This window comes from Oncorhynchus mykiss, chromosome 11 (assembly GCF_013265735.2).
Source record: "Oncorhynchus mykiss isolate Arlee chromosome 11, USDA_OmykA_1.1, whole genome shotgun sequence".
NCBI classification, from domain to species: Eukaryota; Metazoa; Chordata; class Actinopteri; order Salmoniformes; family Salmonidae; genus Oncorhynchus; species Oncorhynchus mykiss.
In genome coordinates this window covers 18879845-18904844 of record NC_048575.1, presented here as the reverse complement: position 1 = coordinate 18904844, position 25000 = coordinate 18879845, and the positions used below count along the sequence as shown (strand labels likewise).

Here is a 25000-nt window from a genome sequence, read left to right as displayed (position 1 = left end):
TCAGTGTACACAGTGCCTTCGGAAAGTATTCAGATCTCTTGACTTTTTCCACATTTTTCCACAAGAGAAATACCTTATTTACGTAAGTATTCAGACCTTTTGCTATGAGACTCGAAATTGAGCTCAGGTGCATCCTGTTTCCATTGATCATTCTTAGAGATATTTCTACAACTCAATTGGAGTCCAAATGTGGTAAATTAAATTGATTGATATTATTATTGGGCCATGCTGGTCATTTATGAACATTTGAACATCTTGGCCATGTTCTGTTATAATCTCCACCCGGCACAGCCAGAAGAGGACTGGCCACCCCTCATAGCCTGGTTCCTCTCTAGGTTTCTTCCTAGGTTTTGGCCTTTCTAGGGAGTTTTTCCTAGCCACCGTGCTTCTACACCTGCATTGCTTGCTGTTTGGGGTTTTAGGCTGGGTTGCTGTACAGCACTTTGTGATATCGGCTGATGTAAGAAGGGCTATATAAATACATTTGATTTGATTTAATTTGATTGGACATGATTTGGAAAGGCACATACCTGTCTATATAATATCCCACAGTTAACAGTGCATGTCAGAGCAAAAACCAAGCCATGAGGTTGAAGGAATTGTCCGTAGAGCTCCGAGGCAGGATTGTGTCAAGGCACAGATCTCAGGAAGGGTACCAAAACATTTCTGCAGCATTGAAGATTTCAAAGAACACAGTGGCCAGACAGGGGCGAAGGTTCACCTTCTAACAGGACAACGACCCTAAGCACACAGCCAAGACAACGCAGGAGTGGCTTCGGGAGAAGTCTCTGAATGTCCTTGAGTGGCCCAGCCAGGGCCCGGACTTGAACCCGATCGAACATCTCTGGAGAGACCTGAAAATAGCTGTGCAGCAATGCTCCCTATCTAACCTGACAGAGCTTGAGAGGATTTGCAGTGATGAATGGTAGAAAGTCCCCGAATACAGGTGTGCCAAGCTTATAGCATCATACCCAAGAAGACAAAGTACTGAGTAAAGGGTCTGAATACTTATGTAAATGTGATATCCCCCTTAGGAGACTGAAAATATTTGGCATGGGTCCCCAGATCCTCAATGTTCTACAGCTGCACCATCGAAAGCATCCTGACCGGTTGCATCCCCGCCTGGTACGGCAACTGCTCGGCATCTGACCGTAAGGCGCTACAGAGGGTAGTGCGTACGGCCCAGTACATCACTGGGGCCAAGCCTCCTCCCATCCAGGACCTATATAATAGGTGGTGTCAGAGGAAAACACCCAAAATTGTCAGAGACTCCAGTCACCCAAGTCATAGACTGTTTTCTCTGCTACTCCACGGAAAGCGATACCGGAGCGCCAAATCTAGGGCCAAAAGGCTCCTTAACAGCTTCTACCCCCAAGCCATAAGACTTCTGAACAATTAATCACATGGCCACCAGTCTATTTACATTGACACCCCCCCCCCCCCCCCCCCCCATTTGTTTTGTACACTGCTGCTGCTCGCTGTTTATTATCTATGCACAGTCACTTTACCCCTACCTACATGTACAAATTACCTCGATTATTCTGTACCCCTGCACATTGACTCGTTACCAGTACTTTAGCCTACCTGGTTAATATTTTGTTAACTCTTCTTGAACTGCACTGTTGGTTAAGACACTACCCATCCCGTTAGCGGGATCTTTTTCGTCAGCAACCGCTGAATTGCATAGCGCCACAGTCAAATAATATTACTAAAAAATATTCATATTCATGAAATCACAAGTGCAATATTGCAAAACACAATGTAGCCTTTTGTTAATCCACCTGTAGTCTCAGATTTTGAGATTATGCTTTACAGCGAATGCAATCCAAGCGTTTGTGTACGTTTATCGATAGCATAACAAAACATTATGTACACTAAGCATTAAGTAGCTAGGTCACGAAAATCAGAAAATCAATCAAATTAATCGTTTACCTTTGATGATCTTCGGATGTTTTCACTCACGAGACTCCCAGTTACACAACAAATGTTCCTTTTGTTCCATAAAGATTATTTTTATACCCAAAATACCTCCATTTGTTTGTTGCGTTATGTTCAGAAATCCACAGGAAAGAGCGGTCACGACAACGCAGATGTATATTCCAAATAATATCCATAATGTCCACAGAAACATGTCAAACGTTTTTTATAATCAATCCTCAGGTTGTTTTTAAAATATATATTTGATAATATATCAACAGGGTGTGTAGGTTTTTCAATAACACCGGGAGAAACAATGGCCGCTTTACTCTGTAGCGCAAAACTCACTGTGAGAGCCCCCACCTATCCACTTACGCAATGTGATCTTTCATGCTCATTTTTCAAAATAAAAGCCTGAAACTATGTCTAAAGACTTTTGACACCTTAGGGAAGCCATAGAAAAAGGAATCTGGTTGATATCCCTTTAAATTGACGATAGGCATGCATAGGAACAGAGAGGTTTCAAAATAAGAGGCACTTCCTGATTGGATTTTCCTCAGGTTTTTACCTGCAATATCAGTTCTATTATACTCACATGCTATATTTTTACAGTTTTGGAAACTTTAGAGTGTTTTCTATCCTAATCTTTCTATACTAACCTAATCAATTATATGCATATTCTAGTTTCTGGGGCTGAGAAATAGGCAGTTTCAAATGGGTACGTTTTTTAGCCAAAAACAAAAATACTGCCCCCTACACGCAAAAGTAAGGTCTACACTTGTTGTATTCGGGGCATGTGACAAATAACATTTGATTTGATTTGATATTTCAGTTGTATTTTTTTTAGAAAATGTGTGTGTGTGTAATGTTCACACAGAAGAACAATGGGGTTTAGATGAGAGGAACAACAAAACAGTACTATGAAATATTTACTGTGAACGTTTCTTAAATAAGACTTTGCTTAGCCCCAAGCCCCAAGCCCAGGGTCTATTGTGTACTGTTAGTCTATTCAAGTTATATCCCTTCTCTCTCTAAATAGCCCTTCTCTCTCTCTCTCTCTCTCTCTCTCTCTCTCTCTCTCTCTCTCTCTCTCTCTCTCTCTCTCTCTCTCTCTCTCTCTCTCTCTCTCTCTCTCTCTCTCTCTCTCTCTCTCTCTCTCTCTCTCTCTCTCTCTCTCTCTCTCTCTCTCTCTCTCTCTCTCTCTCTCTCTCTCTCTCTCTCTCTCTCTCTCTCTCTCTCTCTCTCTCTCTCTCTCTCTCTCTCTCTCTCTCTCTCTCTCTCTCTCTCTCTCTCTCTCTCTCTCTCTCTCTCTCTGGAAAAAGGAACACTCAGACCCAACTTGATTAGCTGGGTTCTATAGATGTTCTGATCTTTTCAGTGAACACAGCTGTAGTGAATGGGAGTGCAGTGAAGGAGGTTAGAATCCAAGTTATTCTTCAGTTTTTTTTAATTCAAATATTTTCAATTCCCTACATGATTTCAGGATGGGTGGACAGTAGTTCATCAATGTTTGGTGTGTGTGGGTGCACGAGCGTGAGTAATACACTGCCCTGTTTGTGTGTCATGGTACCAGCCTTAGGCTGTCCTGTCTACTCCTGTCTGTCACACCTGAATGACCAATGTCACTGACACATACGTATGTAGGATCTTAATTTGATCACCTTGTTGCAGAAGAACTTTCCTGCAATGCAAGAAATCTAAAACGTGCAGTGTATTTCAAGTTTAAACAGTTTACTGTATTTTCCACTTTCACATTTCAGACTTTTTACAAAAAATGTATCAAACCCTACAAAAATGTCCATTAAATATAATCCACTTAATAATTGACTTTTCCTGTTGCTGCAGGATTATTTTCCTGCTGTAGCAAGCTGGCTCAAATTAAGATCCTACATCTGTACACAGTCTCTGACAGATTCAACATTAACACATTCAACAAAAGTCTTGTCCCAAAGTCACCCCAGAGAGTGTTCTGCTCTTGCAACTTTAGTGTCTTCCGGGGATAGTCCACTCTGCTGCCCAGACTCCCCACTCAATCTGTGCACGTATGAAAGAGGAGAGAGAAAGAGAGTGGAAGGAAAGGGGGGAAAGGAGGAGAGGGACAGTAGACAGCACACCCAGGCAGATGGATGGACAACAGTAGCCCTCGATAGATAGAGTGTGTGGGAATGGTGTATTCGGACTAAAAACCTTTTGTTTTTGTCTCCCTGTCCCTAACCAGGGGTACTAATTGAGATGAATACAGGAGTTTACCTCATACAAAGTAGCGAGAAATGAGAGTGAAGAAATTGATTGACTAGAACGTCTTTGAAAGGACATTTGGATTTTGAGTTCTTGGTACTGGAAGAATGACACAGTCTGTCTGTAAAGTCTCCTGTACACGTTAGGGTCTATATGAAACATTGATCAGAAAAGCCTTAAACTAGGCTAGTTACAGCACTTAGAGAGGAGTTGGGGAGACCTTGAAATGAGTATGTGTAGCAATGGTTTACGCTCTTAGTAGTGTGTGTGTGTGTGTGTGTGTGTGTGTGTGTGTGTGTGTGTGTGTGTGTGTGTGTGTAATACTACTAGTACTAGCAGAGTGTGTGTTCTGTTACATGTTTGTGTTAGAAGAGAGGAGAATATAGGATTATGTCAATAATGAGGTGGTTTGAACTGCCATATCAGAATGCTGTTTGCTTTGAAGTCTGGGGTAATGAGAACATTCACACACACTGTCTCCTCACACAGTGCATGTGTGTGTGTCTGCCTGTGTGTGCCTGCCTGTGTGTGCCTGCCTGTGTGTGTGTGCGTGTGTGTGTGTGTGTGTGTGTGTGTGTGTGTGTGTGTGTGTGTGTGTGTGTGTGTGTGTGTGTGTGTGTGTGTGTGTGTGTGTGTGTGTGTGTGTGTGTGTGTGTGTGTGTGTGTGTGTGTGTGTGTGTGTGTTGGAGACTCCACTTACAACTGTTAATCACTTCCTACAGAATATGTAGACAGGGTTTGCCTTGGGGCTAGATAACATGAGCATGGATCGGAAGCCAAATAAACATATGAAAATAGAACAGATGCTGATGAGATCAATGAAGACTCCAGTCATCAATAAAACATAAGTTCTGTGTTGTGTCCAAGTATAAGTTTATCAACATGTTATGTTATGATCGCTAGGGTTCTATATCTGTAAATTTGCTATTATTGAATGGCAGAATGTGTGAATTTAACAGTTTGACTTTGCCACTTGGTACGGTTATCTGAGGGTAAGAATGGAACCACGAACTCATATACAAAGCTATGGATGCCATGACTGACACTGTACCTTGAGGGGCTGGATAAACAGACTGGAGGTGTTGACGTCACAGAGAGGCGATTCTGCTGATCACAAAGATACAACGTTGTCCCTCCTGGACTTGTCTTTTACCTCTTTCTCCCTCTATTTACAATAACTTTCTCTCCCCACTACTTTCTCTTTGTCTGTTATCTCTCTCCCCCTCTTTCTCTCTGTCTCTCTCTCTTTCTCTCTCTCAGTACCTTCCAGGGTTGTTAATTCCAACACAGACAGTCGGCCAAGTCTTCTTTGTCTGTCCTGATGCTGACACTAAGAACTGCCGGTGGCAGAGGCAGAGGGGCAGAGACAGGGGCAGAGACAGAGACAGAGGCAGAGACAGAGACAGGGGCAGAGACAGAGACAGAGGCAGAGACAGAGACAGAGGCAGAGGGGCAGAGACAGAGGCAGAGGGGCAGAGACAGAGGCAGGGGGGCAGAGACAGAGGGGCATAGACAGAGGCAGAGGGGCAGAGACAGAGGCAGAGTGGCAGACACAGAGGCAGAGGGACAGAGGCAGAGGGGCAGAGACAGAGGCAGAGGGACAGAGACAGGGGCAGAGACAGAGGGACAGAGACAGAGGGACAGTGACAGGGGCAGAGACAGAGGCAGAGGGGCAGAGACAGAGGCAGAGGGACAGAGACAGAGGCAGAGGGACATAGACAGAGGCAGAGGGGCAGAGACAGAGGGACAGAGACAGGGGCAGAGGCAGAGGGACAGAGGCAGAGGGGCAGAGACAGAGGCAGAGAGGCAAAGACAGAGGCAGAGGGACAGGGACAGAGGCAGAGGGGCAGAGACAGAGGCAGAGGGACAGAGACAGGGGCAGAGACAGAGGCAGAGGGAGAGGGGCAGAGACAGAGGGGCAGAGGCAGAGGGACAGAGGCAGAGGGGCAGAGGCAGAGGGACAGAGACAGAGGCAGAGGGACAGAGGCAGATGGGCAGAGGCAGAGGGGCAGAGGGACAGAGGCAGAGGGGCAGAGACAGAGGCAGAGGGGCAGAGACAGAGGCAGAGGGACAGAGACAGAGGCACAGGGGCAGACACAGAGGCAGAGGGGCAGAGACAGAGGCAGAGGGGCAGAGACAGAGGCAGAGGGACAGAGACAAGGGCAGAGGCAGAGGAAGAGAGAGGGAGGCAGAGGAAGAGAGAGGGAGGCAGAGGCAGAGAGAAGGAGGCAGAGAGAAGGAGGCAGAGAGAGGGAGGCAGAGAGGGGGAGGCAGAGAGAGAGGGAGGCAGAGAGAGAGAGGGAGGCAGAGAGAGAGAGGGAGGCAGAGAGAGAGGGAGGCAGAGAGAGAGGGAGGCAGAGAGAGAGAGGGAGGCAGAGAGAGAGAGGGAGGCAGAGAGAGAGAGGGAGGCAGAGGTAGGGCGAGAAGCAGAGAGGGATGCAGAGAGAGGGATGCAGAGAGAGGGATGCAGAGAGAGGGATGCAGAGAGAGAGAGAGAGAGAGAAGCAGAGAGGGATGCAGAGAGAGGGATGCAGAGAGAGGGATGCAGAGAGAGGGATGCAGAGAGAGGGATGCAGAGAGAGGGATCCAGAGAGAGGGATCCAGAGAGAGGGATGCAGAGAGAGGGATGCAGAGAGACGGATGCAGAGAGAGAGATGCAGAGAGAGAGAGAGAGAAGCAGAGAGGGATGCAGAGAGAGGGATGCAGAGAGAGGGATGCAGAGAGAGGGATGCAGAGAGAGGGATGCAGAGAGAGGGATCCAGAGAGAGGGATGCAGAGAGAGGGATGCAGAGAGAGGGATGCAGAGAGAGGGATGGAGAGAGAGGGATGGAGAGAGAGGGATGGAGAGAGAGAGATGCAGAGAGAGGGATGCAGAGAGAGGGATGCAGAGAGAGGGATGGAGAGAGAGAGATGCAGAGAGAGAGATGCAGAGAGAGCGATGCAGAGAGAGAGGGGGGGGGGGGGGGCATCAGTACAGAAACAGTTTTTTTATATTATGTCCAGCAAGGGTTAAATAGGCCCTAAACTATTTTAGAACTGGACTGGAGAGGCCAACCCAGTCTGTCCAGAAGGACAACATGGTCAACAATGTCGAATGCAGAACTTAAATCTAAGAATACATGGACTGTGTCACGTGTGCTCCCTCTCTGGCCTCTGGGTCACCAGGCTGCTCGTTAGGGGGCACACCTGTCGCCAGCGTTAGGCGCATAATGACACTCACCTGGACTCCATCACCTCCTTGATTATCTGCCCTTTATATGTCACTCCCTTTGGTTTCTTCCCCAGTCGTCATTGTTCCTGTTTCATGTCGGTGCGCTGTTCGTGTTACGTGTTTGTTTCATTTTTTATTACATTTATTCACTCCCAGAACTTGTTCCCGACCCTCAGCGTACATCGTTACAGACAGAAAGGCGAGGGCACTCATCAAACTTCTCATCAGGTCTTTCTTAACTGATACCTAGCCTAATCTTATCTCTGAAATATGCTGCAAACTCATCACATTTAGTTGTGGAGGAAAGTTCACATACAGTGCATTCGGAAAGTATTCAGACCCCTTTACTTTTTCCACATTTTGTTAAGTTACAGCCTTGGTCTAAAATTGATGAAATTGCTTTTTTTCTCATATATCTACACACAATACCCCATAATGACATACAGTGCCTTGCGAAAGTATTCGGCCCCCTTGAACTTTGCGACCTTTTGCCACATTTCAGGCTTCAAACATAAAGATATAAAACTGTATTTTTTTGTGAAGAATCAACAACAAGTGGGACACAATCATGAAGTGGAACGACATTTATTGGATATTTCAAACTTTTTTAACAAATCAAAAACTGAAAAATTGGGCGTGCAAAATTATTCAGCCCCCTTAAGTTAATACTTTGTAGCGCCACCTTTTGCTGCGATTACAGCTGTAAGTCGCTTGGGGTATGTCTCTATCAGTTTTGCACATCGAGAGACTGACATTTTTTCCCATTCCTCCTTGCAAAACAGCTCGAGCTCAGTGAGGTTGGATGGAGAGCATTTGTGAACAGCAGTTTTCAGTTCTATCCACAGATTCTTGATTGGATTCAGGTCTGGACTTTGACTTGGCCATTCTAACACCTGGATATGTTTATTTTTGAACCATTCCATTGTAGATTTTGCTTTATGTTTTGGATCATTGTCTTGTTGGAAGACAAATCTCCGTCACAGTCTCAGGTCTTTTGCAGACTCCATCAGGTTTTCTTCCAGAATGGTCCTGTATTTGGCTCCATCCATCTTCCCATCAATTTTAACCATCTTCCCTGTCCCCGCTGAAGAAAAGCAGGCCCAAACCATGATGCTGCCACCACCATGTTTGACAGTGGGGATGGTGTGTTCAGGGTGATGAGCTGTGTTGCTTTTACGCCAAACATGACGTTTTGCATTGTTGCCAAAAAGTTTAATTTTGGTTTCATCTGACCAGAGCACCTTCTTCCACATGTTTTGTGTGTCTCCCAGGTGGCTTGTGGCAAACTTTAAACAACACTTTTTATGGATATCTTTAAGAAATGGCTTTCTTGTTGCCACTCTTCCATAAAGGCCAGATTTGTGCAATATACGACTGATTGTTGTCCTATGGACAGAGTCTCCCACCTCAGCTGTAGATCTCTGCAGTTCATCCAGAGTGATCATGGGCCTCTTGGCTGCATCTCTGATCAGTGTTCTCCTTGTATGAGCTGAAAGTTTAGAGGGACGGCCAGGTCTTGGTAGATTTGCAGTGGTCTGATACTCCTTCCATTTCCATATTATCGCTTGCACAGTGCTCCTTGGGATGTTTAAAGCTTGGGAAATCTTTTTGTATCCAAATCCGGCTTTAAACGTCTTCACAACAGTATCTCGGACCTGCCTGGTGTGTTCCTTGTTCTTCATGATGCTCTCTGCGCTTTTAACGGACCTCTGAGACTATCACAGTGCAGGTGCATTTATACGGAGACTTGATTACACACAGGTGGATTGTATTTATCATCATTAGTCATTTAGGTCAACATTAGATCATTCAGAGATCCTCACTGAACTTCTGGAGAGAGTTTGCTGCACTGAAAGTAAAGGGGCTGAATAATTTTGCACGCCCAATTTTTCAGTTTTTGATTTGTTAAAAAAGTTTGAAATATCCAATAAATGTCGTTCCACTTCATGATTGTGTCCCACTTGTTGTTGATTCTTTACAAAAAAATACAGTTTTATATATTTATGTTTGAAGCCTGAAATGTGGCAAAAGGTCACAAAGTTCAAGGGGGGCGAATACTTTCGCAAGGCACTGTAGCAAAAGCAGGTTTCTCTCCAGAGATGTTCGATCAGGTTCAAGTCAGGTCTGGCAGGGCCACTCGAGGACGTTCAGAGACCTCTCCCGAAGCCACTCCTGCATTGCCTTGACTGTGTGCTGAGGGTCATTGTTCTGTTGGAAGGTGAACCTTCACCCCAGTCTTAGGTCCTGCGGGCTCTGGAGCAGGTTTCCATCAAGAATCCTTGCTCTGGTCATCTTTCCCTCGATCCTGACTAGTCTCCAAGTCCCCCCCACTGAAAAACATCCCCACAGCATGATGGTGGCACCACCATGCTTCGCCATAGGGATGGTGCCAGGTTTCCTCAGACGTGACAGTTGGCATTCAGGCCAAGAAGTTCAATCTTAGTTTCATCAGACCAGAGAATATTGTTTCTGAGAGTCTTTTAGGTCACTTTTGGCAAACTCCAAGCGGGAAGTCATGTGCCTTTTACTGAGGAGTGGCTTCTGTCTGCCACTCTACAATAAAGGCCTGAAGGCCTGAATCTTCTTCCATCTCCACAGAGGAACTCTGGAGCTCTGTCAGAGTGACCATCGGGTTCTAACCAAGGCCTTTCTCACCCGAATCCTCAATTTGGCCTAGCGGCCAGTTCTAGGAAGAGTTTTGGTGGTTCCAAACTTCTTCCATTTAAGATTGAAGGAGGCCACTGTTTTCTTGGGGACATTCAACGCTTTAATCCTCACATTTGTACCTCAACACAATCCTGTCTCGGAGCCCTACGGACAATTCATTCGACCACATTTTTGCTCTGACATGCACTGTCAACTGTGGGACCTTATATAGACAGGTGTGTGCCTTTCCAAATCATGTCCAATCAATTGATGTTACCACAGCTGGACTCCAATCAAGTTGTAGAAACATCTCAAGGATGATCAATGGAAACAGGATGCACCTGAGCTCAATTTAGCAAAGTATCTGAATACTTATGTAAATAAGGTATTTCTGTTTTTTTATTTTTAGAAATTGACAAAAATATCACAAAAACTGTTTGGCTTTGTCATTATGGGGTATTGTGATGTCATTATGGGGTATTGTGATGTCATTATGGGGTATTGTGATGTCATTATAGGGTATTGTGATGTCATTATGGGGTATTGTGATGTCATTATGGGGTATTGTGATGTCATTATGGGGTATTCTGTGTAGATTGATGAGGGAAAATAATTATTTAATCCATTTTAGAATAAGGCTGTAACATACATTTTTATGGGACAAAGGGAAGGGGTCTGAATACTTTCTGAATGCGCTGTTGGTTTATGGGATTAGGATTTATCAGGCCATCAATGGTTTGAGAAGAGCACTCCCCAATTATTCTGATTAATAGTGATCAAATGTGAAAAATGAGCCCATCTGGGATTTATAATTGCCTTGTTATATATGCCAAATTGCTCTCTCAGAATATCATAATGGACCCACAACTTTTACTTTCTCCACTTACGCTCTGCCTTTCTGCAATTTCTCTTTAATCGACCAGTTTTCTCTCATTCAAGGAGCTCTCTGTTTGGATGTGGCCTTTTTCATCTTTACTGGAGCTGTGGTATCAATAATGGCCCTTAATGCTATTACATGTATCAACTAAATCATCAATAGTGGCCCTTAATGCTATTACATGTATCAACTAAATCATCAATAGTGGCCCTTAATGCTATTACATTTATCAACTAAATCATCAATAGTGGCCCTTAATGCTATTACATGTATCAACTAAATCATCAATAGTGGCCCTTAATGCTATTACATGTATCAACTAAATCATCAATAGTGGCCCTTAATGCTATTACATGTATCAACTAAATCATCAATAGTGGCCCTTAATGCTATTACATTTATCAACTAAATCATCAATAGTGGCCCTTAATGCTATTACATTTATCAACTAAATCATCAATAGTGGCCCTTAATGCTATTACATGTATCAACTAAATCATCAATAGTGGCCCTTAATGCTATTACATGTATCAACTAAATCATCAATAGTGGCCCTTAATGCTATTACATGTATCAACTAAATCATCAATAGTGGCCCTTAATGCTATTACATTTATCAACTAAATCATCAATAGTGGCCCTTAATGCTATTACATTTATCAACTAAATCATCAATAGTGGCCCTTAATGCTATTACATTTATCAACTAAATCATCAATAGAGGAAAGTAGAATAGGTGGTGGCGTATTGTTCATACACTCAATAAAAAATGTAGCAACTTCAGAGGTAAGAGAGTGTTTCTTAATGATGTGTTCAGTATTACCCTGTGCTATGGGCAACAAGGTACTATAAATCCACAGTGGTGATCGGATAAAGCAACATCAACAAAGGATGATATGTCACTAGAAAGCCCCTTGGTAATAACTAGGTCCAGAGTATGGCCACAGTTATGGGTGGGCCCAGTAGAAAGCCCCTTGGTAATAACCAGGTCCAGAGTATGGCCACAGTTATGGGTGGGCCCACTAGAAAGCCCCTTGGTAATAACCAGTTCCAGAGTATGGCCACAGTTATGGGTGGGCCTAGTAGAAAGCCCCTTGGTAATAACTAGGTCCAGAGTATGGCCACAGTTATGGGTGGGCCCAGTAGAAAGCCCCTTGGTAATAACCAGGTCCAGAGTATGGCCACAGTTATGGGTGGGCCCAGTAGAAAGCCCCTTGGTAATAACCAGGTCCAGAGTATGGCCACAGTTATGGGTGGGCCCAGTAGAAAGCCCCTTGGTAATAACCAGGTCCAGAGTATGGCCACAGTTATGGGTGGGCCCAGTAGAAAGCCCCTTGGTAATAACCAGGTCCAGAGTATGGCCACAGTTATGGGTGGGCCCAGTAACATGTTGGATAAAGTCCATCAAGCTCAAAATATTCATAAATTCAATGGCCTTGGAATCTCTTTGTCAACAAGAATATTATAATCACCCAACACAATGATTTTATCACAGTTCTCAAGGACAATAGATAATCGTTCAGATAGATCAGTAAAGAAAGTGGGGAAGTGCTTTGGTGGCCTATACAGGGTTGTGACCAGCACTGGTGGCCGACATGTAAACATGATGCATGATGCTCAAAAGACCCAAAGTCACCAAATGAAAAGGCCTTACAGCCGAGAGCATTAGTTAAAGTAGAGGCTTGATAAAAAAGACTCCCTGGGACTGTAGTGGCGAGGGTCGAGAGCTTCAAGTTCCTCGGTGTCCACATCAGTAAAGAATCATTATGCTCCACACACACCAAAACAGTCATGAAGAAGGCACAACAAAGCCTTATCCCCCTCAGGAGGCTGAAAATATTTCTCATGGGCCCTCAGATCCTCAAAACGTTCTACAGCTGCACCATTGAGAGCATCTTGACTGGCTGCATCACCACTTGGTATTGTAACTGCTTGGCATCCGACTGCAAGATGCTACAGAGGGTAGTGCGTACGGCCCAGTACATCACTGGGGCTGAGCTCCCTGCCATCCAGGTCCTCTATACCAGGCGGTGTCAGAGGAAGGCCCTAAACATTTGGCACGGAAAGATCACGCACATGCTGTGTGCATGTGTCCTGCGTGTGTTGGATTTATAGCATGTGTGAGGCCTGTGTGCATGGCTCTGCATGGTTTCCAGTCTAACTACAGTCTGATAGCAGAGAATGCCAGTTGGGGGATGGTATGACAGATGTGTTGGATGTATGCTATATCTGGGGATGGTGATTGGGGTAGGGAGGCGAGGGGAGTGCAGAGAGACGAGGAGGAGAGGGAGTTGAGCTGTCTGAGGCGTAGTCCTGTGTGAGAGATAGAATATGTGCGTGTGTGTGTATGCCTTCTTGCTGGCTAGTGAGCAAGTGTGTGACGTAGTTTTCATTTCAAAATATCCTTAACATTCTACTGAATGGGAAAAGTTTCCTTTCAAATAGCCACTGCCTGGGTCTTTAGCCTTTATAGGGCTTTAGGAATCGAGTTATACGATCAGAGTGTATATTATACAGCTGTCTCAGTGAGAACATAAAGGGGATTTGACTGTAGGGAGAAAATGAAAGCATGAAGGGCTGAAGGTTAAAAGGCCTGACATGGAATGAGTGTGGTAAAACGACAGAAGTTGCCGTGGCTGAAGCTTGGAGGGATGAACCATTTTTTCCTAACCTTTATTCAGCCTAATCGTATCACACACACATACACACACGCATCTTGTGCGTAGGCTTTAAGTGCTTTATTCGCCTCTTACCTTGCAGCCTTGAAATACCTGTCCAATGTGGTTAGATGCAAGAGGCACAATGGTTGCCTGGCAACCAAACACTCTCCTTGCTGGGGGGGGGGGGGGGGGGGGATAGATAGGGAGAGGAGAGAGGGTAAGATAAGTGAGGGTTTCAAGGGGGGAAATGAGAGTGAGGGGATATTAGGAGAGGAGAGGGGGTAAGATAAGTGAGGGTGTGGAGGGGAGAAATGAGAGTGAGGGGATATGTGGAGAGGAGAGAGGGTAAGATAAGTGAGGGTGTGGAGGGGAGAAATGAGAGTGAGGGGATATGTGGAGAGGAGACAGGGTAAGATAAGTGAGGGTGTGGAGGGGAGAAATGAGAGTGAGGGGATATGAGGAGAGGAGAGAGGGTAAGATAAGTGAGGGTGTGGAGGGGAGAAATGAGAGTGAGGGGATATGAGGAGAGAGGGAAATTGGGCGTCTTTGAACTGTATCAGAGAGGATCCTACCTTTGATCCTTCCGGAGCTCTGCAGGAAACAGGCGTGTCACGGCAAGACAGGATGCGTGCTTTTGCAGGTAAGGTAAAAGGTGAATCATGGCAGACAAGGGAAAGGCTTCCAAAGGAGGGAGAAATAGTGGTGACAGAACAGTCATGATTGTTACAGTATAATGACATCATTATTAACTATAAGGGTTATGGCTCTTGTATAGAGGGTCCTAATGCTGAATCCAATGTTTAATGCTTTGTTAAGTGTTGTTTTCAGTTTTTCTTCTTTATTTAATTGTGTTCCAGCTCAGTAGGTACCTGTTGTAGCTTTCTGTCATATCAACATAGCAATTATACAGCAGCAATTATGTGAGTGGAGTTTTGGGTGGTTAAGGTAGAGAAGCATCGTTAGTGCAGACGTTGACTTAATTGGTGGGTGAACCCAACTGAAGATTTCTGTCTGTTCCGTCTACAGTCTTTATATTGAAACAACAGCTGCTGTAATGTGGTGTTATAGTCATCTGGTGAATCACCTAACAGGTATCACTGTGGTGTTATAGTCATCTGGTGAATCACCTAACAGGTATCACTGTGGTGATATAGTCATCTGGTGTAGGACCTAACAGGAACCACTGTGGTGTTATAGTCATCTGGTGAATCACCTAACAGGGATCACTGTGGTGTTATAGTCATCTGGTGAATCACCTAACAGGGATCACTGTGGTGTTATAGTCATCTGGTGAATCACCTAACAGGGATCACTGTGGTGTTATAGTCATCTGGTGAATCACCTAACAGGGATCACTGTGGTGATATAGTCATCTGGTGAATCAACTAACAGGGATCACTGTGGTGATATAGTCATCTGGTGAATCACCTAACAGGGATCACTGTGGTGATATAGTCATCTGGTGAATCAACTAACAGGGATCACTGTGGTGATATAGTCATCTGGTGTAGGACCTAACAGGAACCACTGTGGTGTTATAGTCATCTGGTGAATCACCTAACAGGGATCACTGTGGTGTTATAGTCATCTGGTGAATCACCTAACAGGGATCACTGTGGTGTTATAGTAATCTGGTGAATCACCTAACAGGGATCAATCACTGTGGTGATATAGTCATCTGGTGAATCACCTAACAGGGATCACTGTGGTGTTATAGTCATCTGGTTAATCACCTAACAGGGATCAATCACTATGGTGTTATAGTCATCTGGTGAATCACCTAACAGGGATCACTGTGGTGTTATAGTCATCTGGTGAATCACCTAACAGGTATCACTGTGGTGATATAATCATCTGGTGAATCAACTAACAGGGATCACTGTGGTGTTATAGTCATCTGGTGAATCACCTAACAGGGATCACTGTGGTGATATAGTCATCTGGTGAATCAACTAACAGGGATCACTGTGGTGATATAGTCATCTGGTGTAGGACCTAACAGGAACCACTGTGGTGTTATAGTCATCTGGTGAATCACCTAACAGTGATCACTGTGGTGATATAGTCATCTGGTGTAGGACCTAACAGGAACCACTGTGGTGTTATAGTCATCTGGTGAATCACCTAACAGGGATCACTGTGGTGTTATAGTCATCTGGTGAATCACCTAACAGGGATCACTGTGGTGTTATAGTAATCTGGTGAATCACCTAACAGGGATCAATCACTATGGTGTTATAGTCATCTGGTGAATCACCTAACAGGGATCACTGTGGTGATATAGTCATCTGGTTAATCACCTAACAGGGATCAATCACTGTGGTGATATAGTCATCTGGTGAATCACCTAACAGGGATCACTGTGGTGATATAGTCATCTGGTGAATCACCTAACAGGGATCACTGTGGTGTTATAGTCATCTAGTGAATCACCTAACAGGGATCAATCACTGTGGTGATATAGTCATCTGGTGAATCACCTAACAGGGATCACTGTGGGGTTATAGTCATCTGGTGTAGGACCTAACAGGGATCACTGTGGTGTTATAGTCATCTAGTGTAGGACCTAACAGGGACCACTGTGGTGTTATAGTCATCTGGTGAATCACCTAACAGGGACCACTGTGGTGTTATGGTGATCTGGTGAATCACCTAATAGGGATCACTGGTGTCATATTCATCTGATGAAGGACCTAACAGGGATCACTGTGGTGTGTGATTCATTTGGATTTATTTTGATTTATATTTTGGATTTGTTTTGTAGGGGGATATGAGGAGAGGAGAGATTAATTTTTTAATTTTGAAGACATTTTAACTTCTTGACGCTACTAGCGGTGTGATAATTGTCATCAACAACCGCTGAATTACACAGCGCCACATTCAAATAATATTACTAAAAATATTTATATTCATGAAATCACAAGTGCAATATAGCAAAACACAGCTTAGCCTTTTGTTAATCCACCTGTCGTGTCAGATTTTGAAAATATGCTTTACAGCGAAAGCAATCCAAGCATTTGTGTAAATTTATCGATCACTCTACAAAACATTATGAAAACCTAGCATCAAAGTAGCTTGGTCACAAAAATCTGAAAAGCAATCAAATTAATAATTTACCTTTGATGATCTTCGGATGTTTTCACTCACGGGACTCCCAGTTGCACAATAAATGTTCCTTTTGTTCCATAAAGATTATTTCTATATCCAAAATACCTCCGTTTGTTTGGCACGTTATGTTCAGAAATCCACAGGAAATAGCGGTCACGACAACGCAGACGAAAATTACAAATAGTATCCGTAATGTCCACAGAAACATGTCAAACGTTTTTTATAATTCAATCCTCAGGTTGTTTTTAAAATATATAATTGATAATATATCAACCGCAACTGTCTTTTTCAGTAGGAGAGGGAACGGCAATGGCTGCCCAAACTCTGTTGCACCAAGCAAAACGCTGCTGGCACCCGGCCATACAATGACGCGATGTTATCGTTCTCGCTCATTTTTCAAAATAAAAGCCTGAAACTATGTCTAACGACTGTTGACACCTTGAGGAAGCGATAGGAAAAGGAATCTGGTTGATATCCCTTTAAATGGAGCAAAGGCAGGCTATGGAACATGGGGTTTTCAAAATAGAAGCCACTTCCTGGTTTGATTTTCCTCAGGGTTTCGCCTGCAAAATCAGTTCTGTTATACTCACAGACAATATTTTGACAGTTTTGGAATCTTTAGAGTGTTTTCTATCCTAATCTGTCAATTATATGCATATTCTAGCATCTGGTCCTGAGGCCGTTTACTTTGGGAACATTATTTTTCCAAACATAAAAATAGTGCCCCCTAGCTTCAAGAGTACAGTGGGGAGAACAAGTATTTGCAGGTTTTCCGACTTACAAAGCATGTAGAGGTCTGTAATTGTTAATGGCAACTGTGAGAGACGGAATCTAAAACAAAAATCCAGAAAATCACATTGTATGATTTTTAAGTAATTCATTTGCATTTTATTGCATGACATAAGTATTTGATCATCTACCAACCAGTAAGAATTCCGGCTCTCACAGACCTGTTAGTTTTTCTTCAAGAAGCCCTCCTGTTCTCCACTTATTACCTGTATTAACTGCACCTGTTTGAACTCGTTACCTGTATAAAAGACACCTGTCCACACACTCAATCAAATAGACTCCAACCTCTCCACAATGGCCAAGACCAGAGAGCTGTGTAAGGACATCAGGGTTAAAATTGTAGACCTGCACAAGGCTGGGATGGGCTACAAGACAATAGGCAAGCAGCTTGGTGAGAAGGCAACAACTGTTGGCACAAATATTAGAAAATGGAAGAAGGTCAAGATGATGGTCAATCACCCTCGGTCTGGGGCTCCATGCAAGATCTCACCTCGTGGGGCATCAATGATCATGAGGAAGGTGAGGGATCAGCCCAGAACTACACGGCAGGACCTGGTCAATGACCTGAAGAGAGCTGGGACCACAGTCTCAAAGAAAACCATTAGTAACACACTACGCCGTCATGGATTAAAATCCTGCAGCGCACGCAAGGTCTCCCTGCTCAAGCCAGCGCATGTCCAGGCCCGTCTGAAGTTTGCCAAAGACCATCTGGATGATCCAGAGGAGGAATGGGAGAAGGTCATGTGGTCTGATGAGACAAAAATAGAGCTTTTTGGTCTAAACTCCACTCGCCGTGTTTGGAGGAAGAAGAAGGATGAGTACAACCACAAGAACACAATCCCAACCGTGAAGCATGGAGGTGGAAACATCATTCTTTGGGGATGATTTTCTGCCAAGGGGACAGGACGACTGCACTGTATTGAGGGGAGGATGAATGGGGCCATGTATCGCGAGATCTTGGCCAACAACCTCCTTCCCTCATTAAGAGCATTGAAGATGGGTCGTGGCTGGGTCTTCCAGCATAACAACGACCCGAAACACACAGCCAGGGCAACTAAGGAGTGGCTCCGTAAGAAGCATCTCAAGGTCCTGGAGTGGCCTAGCCAGTCTCCAAACCTGAATCCAATAGAAAATCTTTGGAGGGAGCTGAAAGTCCGTATTGCCCAGCGACAGCCCCGAAAGGTCTGTATGGAGGAGTGGGCCAAAATCCCTGCTGCAGTGAGTGCAAACCTGGTCAAGAACTACAGGAAACGTATGATCTCTGTAATTACAAACAAAGGTTTCTGTACCAAATATTAGGTTCTGCTTTTCTGATGTATCAAATACTTATGTAATGCAATAAAATGCAAATGATTTACTTAAAAATCATACAATGTGATTTTCTGGATTATTGTTTTAGATTTCGTCTCTCACAGTTGAAGTGTACCTATGATAAAAATTACAGATCTCTACATGCTTTGTAAGTAGGAAAACCTGCAAAATCGGCAGTGTATCAAATACTTGTTCTCCCCACTGTATCTGTCTGTGTATGTTCTGTAGGATAGATTTTTCAATATGTGTACTTTACAGGGCGATTCTAACAAGTTTCTCTCTCACACTTTTGTTTTCTCTCTCTCTCTCTCTCTCTCTCTCTCTCTCTCTCTCTCTCTCTCTCTCTCTCTCCTACAGGATGGATACTCTCAGTATCACTTTGTTGGTTCTGCCTCTACGATAGAGAGAGACAGACAGAGACCCTACTCCTCCTCTCGCACCCCCTCTGTGTCCCCTGTACGAACCTCACCCAACAACCGCTCAGGTCAGTGTGTGTGTGTGTGCGTGTGTGTGTGTCAGAGGAGGCTGGTGGGATGAGCTGTAGGAGGACTGGCTCATTGTAATTGCTGGAATGGAATAAATGGAACGGGATCAAATACAGCTAGCCTGCCTGTGGCTGTGCTTCCTCCACAGTGGATTTAGCCTGGTGATGAGGCAGAAAAGTGCTTTTCCTCCCCCTGGCTTAGTGGACTCTTTAACTGGCCCAGGCTTTTGCTTCAGAGCAACTAGCTTCCCTGCTTAATGGTGTGTGTGTACGTGTGTGTACATGTGTGTATGTGTGTGTGTGTGTGTGTGTGTGTGTGTGTGTGTGTGTGTGTGTGTGTGTGTGTGTGTGTGCGCGTCTGTGCCTGTGTGTTCAATAGCTGTTCCATCTCAAGGTCAATGAAAAAAACATCACTATGTCTTGCCACTTCATTTCTCTGCACCTACTAAGAACAGTATTATAATGGCATACTGCAAGTGAGAGTGTGGTATAGTAGTGATAACAGTTCCCCGAGGAGTGAAGTTAGACATGATGACGTAAGTTGTAAGAGGAGGAGAGGGGAAGATGAGACTAACTTTGAATATTGACATTGAGAATCAGGAGCTTAGAGGGATTGTCACGCCCTGACCGTAGATTGCTTTGTAGGTTTCTATTTTTTGTTTGGTCAGGGTGTGATGTGGGTGGGTATTCTATGTTGTAGGTCTAGGTTTTCTTTTTCTATGTGTTTGGCCTGGTATGGTTCCCAATCAGAGGCAGCTGTCGATCGTTGTCTCTGATTGAGAACCATACTTAGGTAGCCTGTTTTCCCACTATGATTTGCGGGTAGTTATTTTTTGGTTGGTGTTTGTTGCACCTGTCAGAACTGTTTGTTGGTCGTTTTGTTGTTTTGTTTGTGTATTCATCTTTATTAAAGGTATTATGGATACGTACCACGCTGCACTTTGGTCCTCCTCTCCTTCTCCCAACGACAATCGTTACAGGGATATAGAAACTCTGCTCTCTCCTTTATCACGCTCTATTCCTGGGTTGCATGGTTCCCTCGTTCTTCTGTTCCACTGCTCTCCAGTACATGCTGTTCTGGATCTGCTACAACCATGTTTTCTAGCCTCTGAGACCGATCAAAGCAGATTGAGAGCGAGAGAGAGAGAGAGAGAGAGAGAGAGAGAGAGAGAGAGATGTGTGCGTCATCATCATTCAAGCGTAGGACCTTGTCTGTTCTCTGTGATTAACACTAGCCAAGAGAGACCCTGACCTAGGGGCCCATGCACACACACTGTCTCCATGGGACTGTAGTAAATGATAAGGGTTTCATGGCTGAACTGTTTCTCTCCTCAGACAATCTCAGAGTAACTGACTGATCCTGCTCACATGACTGTTCTAACTGTGAGTGTGTGTGCATGTGCGTGCATGTGTCTGTGCAAGCGTGTGTGACCTTTCAAAGCCCCTTGGCGCTCACTGTACCATGCTGATAGCTCTCAGACCTGATCTCCATGGGTAACCGTATCTAACAGTGATGAGCTTGGTCTCCGGGGTTACGGGATCTAACGGTGTTGTGTTACGGTAGTGATTATCCGTTTAACATAGTTGCTGTCACAGGGTTGTCACACTCCCCTCCCCTCTCCTCCCCTTCCTACCCCTCCTCTCCCCACCCCTCCTCTCCCCTCTCCTCTCACCACCTCTCTCCTCCTTTCCCCTCACGCCTCCTCTCCCCTCCTCAACCCTCCTCTCCCCACCCTTCCTCTCCCCTCCCCACCCCTACTCTCCCTTCCCATCTCCCCTCCTCTCCTCTCCCCCCCTCCTCCCCCCACCCTTCCACTCCCCACCCCTCCTCTCCCCACCCTTCCTCTCCCCACCTCTATTCTCCCTTCACATCTCCCCCTCCTCTCACCTCCTCTCTCCTCTCCCCACCCCTCCTCTCTTCTTCCCTCCCCTCCTCTCCCCTCCCTGCTTCTCCCATCCCCTCCCCACCTCCCTCTCCTCTCCCCACCCCTCCTCTCCCCACCCATCCCCACCTCTCCTCTTCCCTCCCCCCCTCTCCTCCTCTCTCTCTTGTTCTAGTAAGGAACAGTACGTTGTGTATGTTTATATTAGGTTATTTATATTTATAGAATAGTGTAGTGTTTTAGGGATGAACATGCTACTTAAAGCCTTCTCTGATCTGGATGGTTTAATGCAGTGTAGGTGAGCAGTTGATATTATGTATGAAGTATTCACTTGATAAGAGTGTTTAGGTAAGCAGTATCATAGAGACTGTAGTGTGTGGGTAAGCATTTTCAGGGGACTGTAAGAGGAGATCACATGCCCCCTGTGAGTGAGTGTCTGTGTGTTCTGGTGTGCGTGTGAGTAAGGGTTTTCAAGGGAATTACTGTGTGCTACTCTGACCTGCAGGAGACGACCTTCAGGCTGTCACACTAAACATACCTAATGATGAGTAATGTGTGTGTGTGTGTGTGATTGTGTGTGTCTGACCGGTGTGTGTGTAATACAGTAAGCGCCCCGGCCTCTCCCAGAGAGATGATGAGTATGAAGGATCGCAAGCCCGAAAACGACTCCACGGCAACCAACGCAGGTTTCCACAGCAACAAAGGAGAGCACACATCCCGGAAAGACGCCATGGCAGGTGTGTGAGAGGAGATATAAAGAATAGATTATTACTTTCTATCTACGCATCTCTTTCCGCCATTCTCCCCCCTCTCTCTCTCCCCCTCCCACTCTCTCCCCCCTCTCTCTCTCCCCCCCCTCTCTCTTCCCCCTCTCTCTTCCCCCTCTCTCTCTCCCCCTCCCTCTCTCTCTCCCCCCTCCCTCTCTCTCCCCCTCCCTCTCTCTTCCCCCTCCCTCTCTCTCTCCCCTTCCCTCCCTCCCTCCCCCCTCTCTCTTCCCCTCCCTCTCTCTTTCTCCCCTCTCCCCTCACTCTCTCTCTCCCGCTCTCTCGCTTCCCCTCCCTCTCTCTCTCTCCCCTCTCTCTCCCCTCACTCTCTCTCTCTGATCTCTCCCCCCCCCTCTCTCTCTCCTCCTCCCTCTCTCTCTCCCCCCCTCCCTCTCTCTCCCCCCTGCTGAGTTTTTCTCATATAATAACCTCAATAGATCACGAATAAAAGAATGTCCAGGACAAAGGTTTGAGTTCTTGAATCAAACGGTTTATTGTGAAACTCAACAGGCTACTGTATCCTACGCCAGGTACATCTGTATAATACACAAATCATCAACAATTAGCTATCTCACTTGTCCATCGCCTCAGTCAATACCTGCCACATCCAGAATCCTACATTTGTTTTAGTTTTGTTTTCAAAGCATCTTTGATATTGTCTTTGTAATGAAAGTGCTATATAAAATCCATCTATTATTATTATTATTGTAATATACAGGTAACTGCAGTAAATGAGGGTTCTGGTCGCTCTGTTGTGGTCTGGGGTGTCATTTTCCTGGCATGGTTTAGGTCCTCTCTACCCCTTAGAGGACAAGGTAATCGCCAATACAGCCATTCTGACTGATCATTTTTATCCTGATGGGAGTGGTTTCTTCTAGGATGACAGTGCCTTCATCCACAGGGCACGAGTGGTCAATGAATGGTTTGATGAGCATGAAAACAATGTAAACCATATGCCATGGCCATCTCAGTCACCAGAACTCAACCCAATTGAACACTTCTGGGAGATTCTGGAGCAGTGCCTGAGATAGCGTTTTCCACCACCATCAACAAAACACCAAATGATGGTATTTCTCATGGAAGAATGGTGTCGCATCCCTCCAATAGAGTTCCAGACACTTGTAGAATTGATGCCAAGGTGCATTGAAGATGTTCTGGCTCGTGGTGGCCCAACACCCCTTTATTTTGCCAGTTTCCTATAGCTCTCTTAACTCATTCATTAAGAGGCATTCACTATTTACTAGTTTAAACTTGCATTCTGTATAGACATTTTGTCACTAATTAACTGTGTGACTTAAAGGCTGATGTTGTTTTCACCAGAGTCTCTGACATGTTCTCAGGTTAAAGACTGATGTTTTCATCAGAAGTTCTGACATGTTCTCAGGTTAAAGACTGATGTTTTCACCAGAGTCTCTGACATGTTCTCAGGTTAAAGACTGATGTTTTCATCAGAAGTTCTGACATGTTCTCAGGTTAAAGGCTGATGTTTTCATCAGAAGTTCTGACATGTTCTCAGGTTAAAGGCTGATGTTGTTTTCACCAGAGTCTCTGACATGTACTCAGGTTAAAGACTGATGTTTTCACCAGAGTCTCTGACATGTTCTCAGGTTAAAGACTGATGTTTTCATCAGAAGTTCTGACATGTTCTCAGGTTAAAGGCTGATGTTGTTTTCATCAGAAGTTCTGACATGTTCTCAGGTTAAAGACTGATGTTTTCATCAGAAGTTCTGACATGTTCTCAGGTTAAAGACTGATGTTTTCACCAGAGTCTCTGACATGTTCTCAGGTTAAAGACTGATGTTTTCATCAGAAGTTCTGACATGTTCTCTTGTTAAAGGCTGATGTTGTTTTCACCAGAGTCTCTGACATGTTCTTAGGTTAAAGACTGATGTTTTCATCAGAAGTTCTGACATGTTCTCAGGTTAAAGACTGATGTTTTCATCAGAGTCTCTGACATGTTCTCAGGTTAAAGACTGATGTTTTCATCAGAAGTTCTGACATGTTCTCAGGTTAAAGGCTGATGTTGTTTTCATCAGAAGTTCTGACATGTTCTCAGGTTAAAGACTGATGTTTTCATCAGAAGTTCTGACATGTTCTCAGGTTAAAGGCTGATGTTGTTTTCACCAGAGTCTCTGACATGTTCTTAGGTTAAAGACTGATGTTTTCATCAGAAGTTCTGACATGTTCTCAGGTTAAAGACTGATGTTTTCATCAGAGTCTCTGACATGTTCTCAGGTTAAAGGCTGATGTTTTCATCAGAAGTTCTGACATGTTCTCAGGTTAAAGACTGATGTTTTCATCAGAAGTTCTGACATGTTCTCAGGTTAAAGGCTGATGTTGTTTTCATCAGAAGTTCTGACATGTTCTCAGGTTAAAGGCTGATGTTTTCATCAGAAGTTCTGAAATGTTCTCAGGTTAAAGACTGATGTTTTCATCAGAAGTTCTGACATGTTCTCAGGTTAAAGGCTGATGTTGTTTTCATCAGAAGTTCTGACATGTTCTCAGGTTAAAGGCTGATGTTGTTTTCATCAGAAGTTCTGACATGTTCTCAGGTTAAAGACTGATGTTTTCATCAGAAGTTCTGACATGTTCTCAGGTTAAAGGCTGATGTTGTTTTCATCAGAAGTTCTGACATGTTCTCAGGCTGAGGGCTGATGTTGTTTTCATCAGAAGTTCTGACATGTTCTCAGGCTGAAGGCTGATGTTTTCACCAGAAGTTCTGACATGTTCTCAGGTTAAAGGCTGATGTTTTCATCAGAAGTTCTGACATGTTCTCAGGTTAAAGACTGATGTTTTCATCAGAAGTTCTGACATGTTCTCAGGCTGAAGGCTGATGTTTTCATCAGAAGTTCTGACATGTTCTCAGGTTAAAGACTGATGTTTTCATCAGAAGTTCTGACATGTTCTCAGGTTAAAGGCTGATGTTTTCATCAGAAGTTCTGACATGTTCTCAGGTTAAAGGCTGATGTTGTTTTCACCAGAGTCTCTGACATGTTCTCAGGTTAAAGACTGATGTTTTCATCAGAAGTTCTGACATGTTCTCAGGTTAAAGACTGATGTTTTCACCAGAGTCTCTGACATGTTCTCAGGTTAAAGACTGATGTTTTCATCA

At 44.5% G+C, this 25000-nt stretch overlaps 1 protein-coding gene across 1 annotated transcript in view; it reads left to right on the top strand.

Annotated features, from left to right (window-relative positions):
• The window catches only part of LOC110535425 (catenin delta-2), a 393927-nt gene that overhangs the window by 364564 nt on the left and 4363 nt on the right, over positions 1–25000 (top strand). Inside the window, exons 22-23 of the mRNA XM_036935119.1 lie at positions 19115–19241; positions 21730–21861. Coding sequence (XP_036791014.1) covers positions 19115–19241; positions 21730–21861 — 259 coding nt within the window. The remainder of the gene's footprint in view (positions 1–19114; positions 19242–21729; positions 21862–25000) is intronic.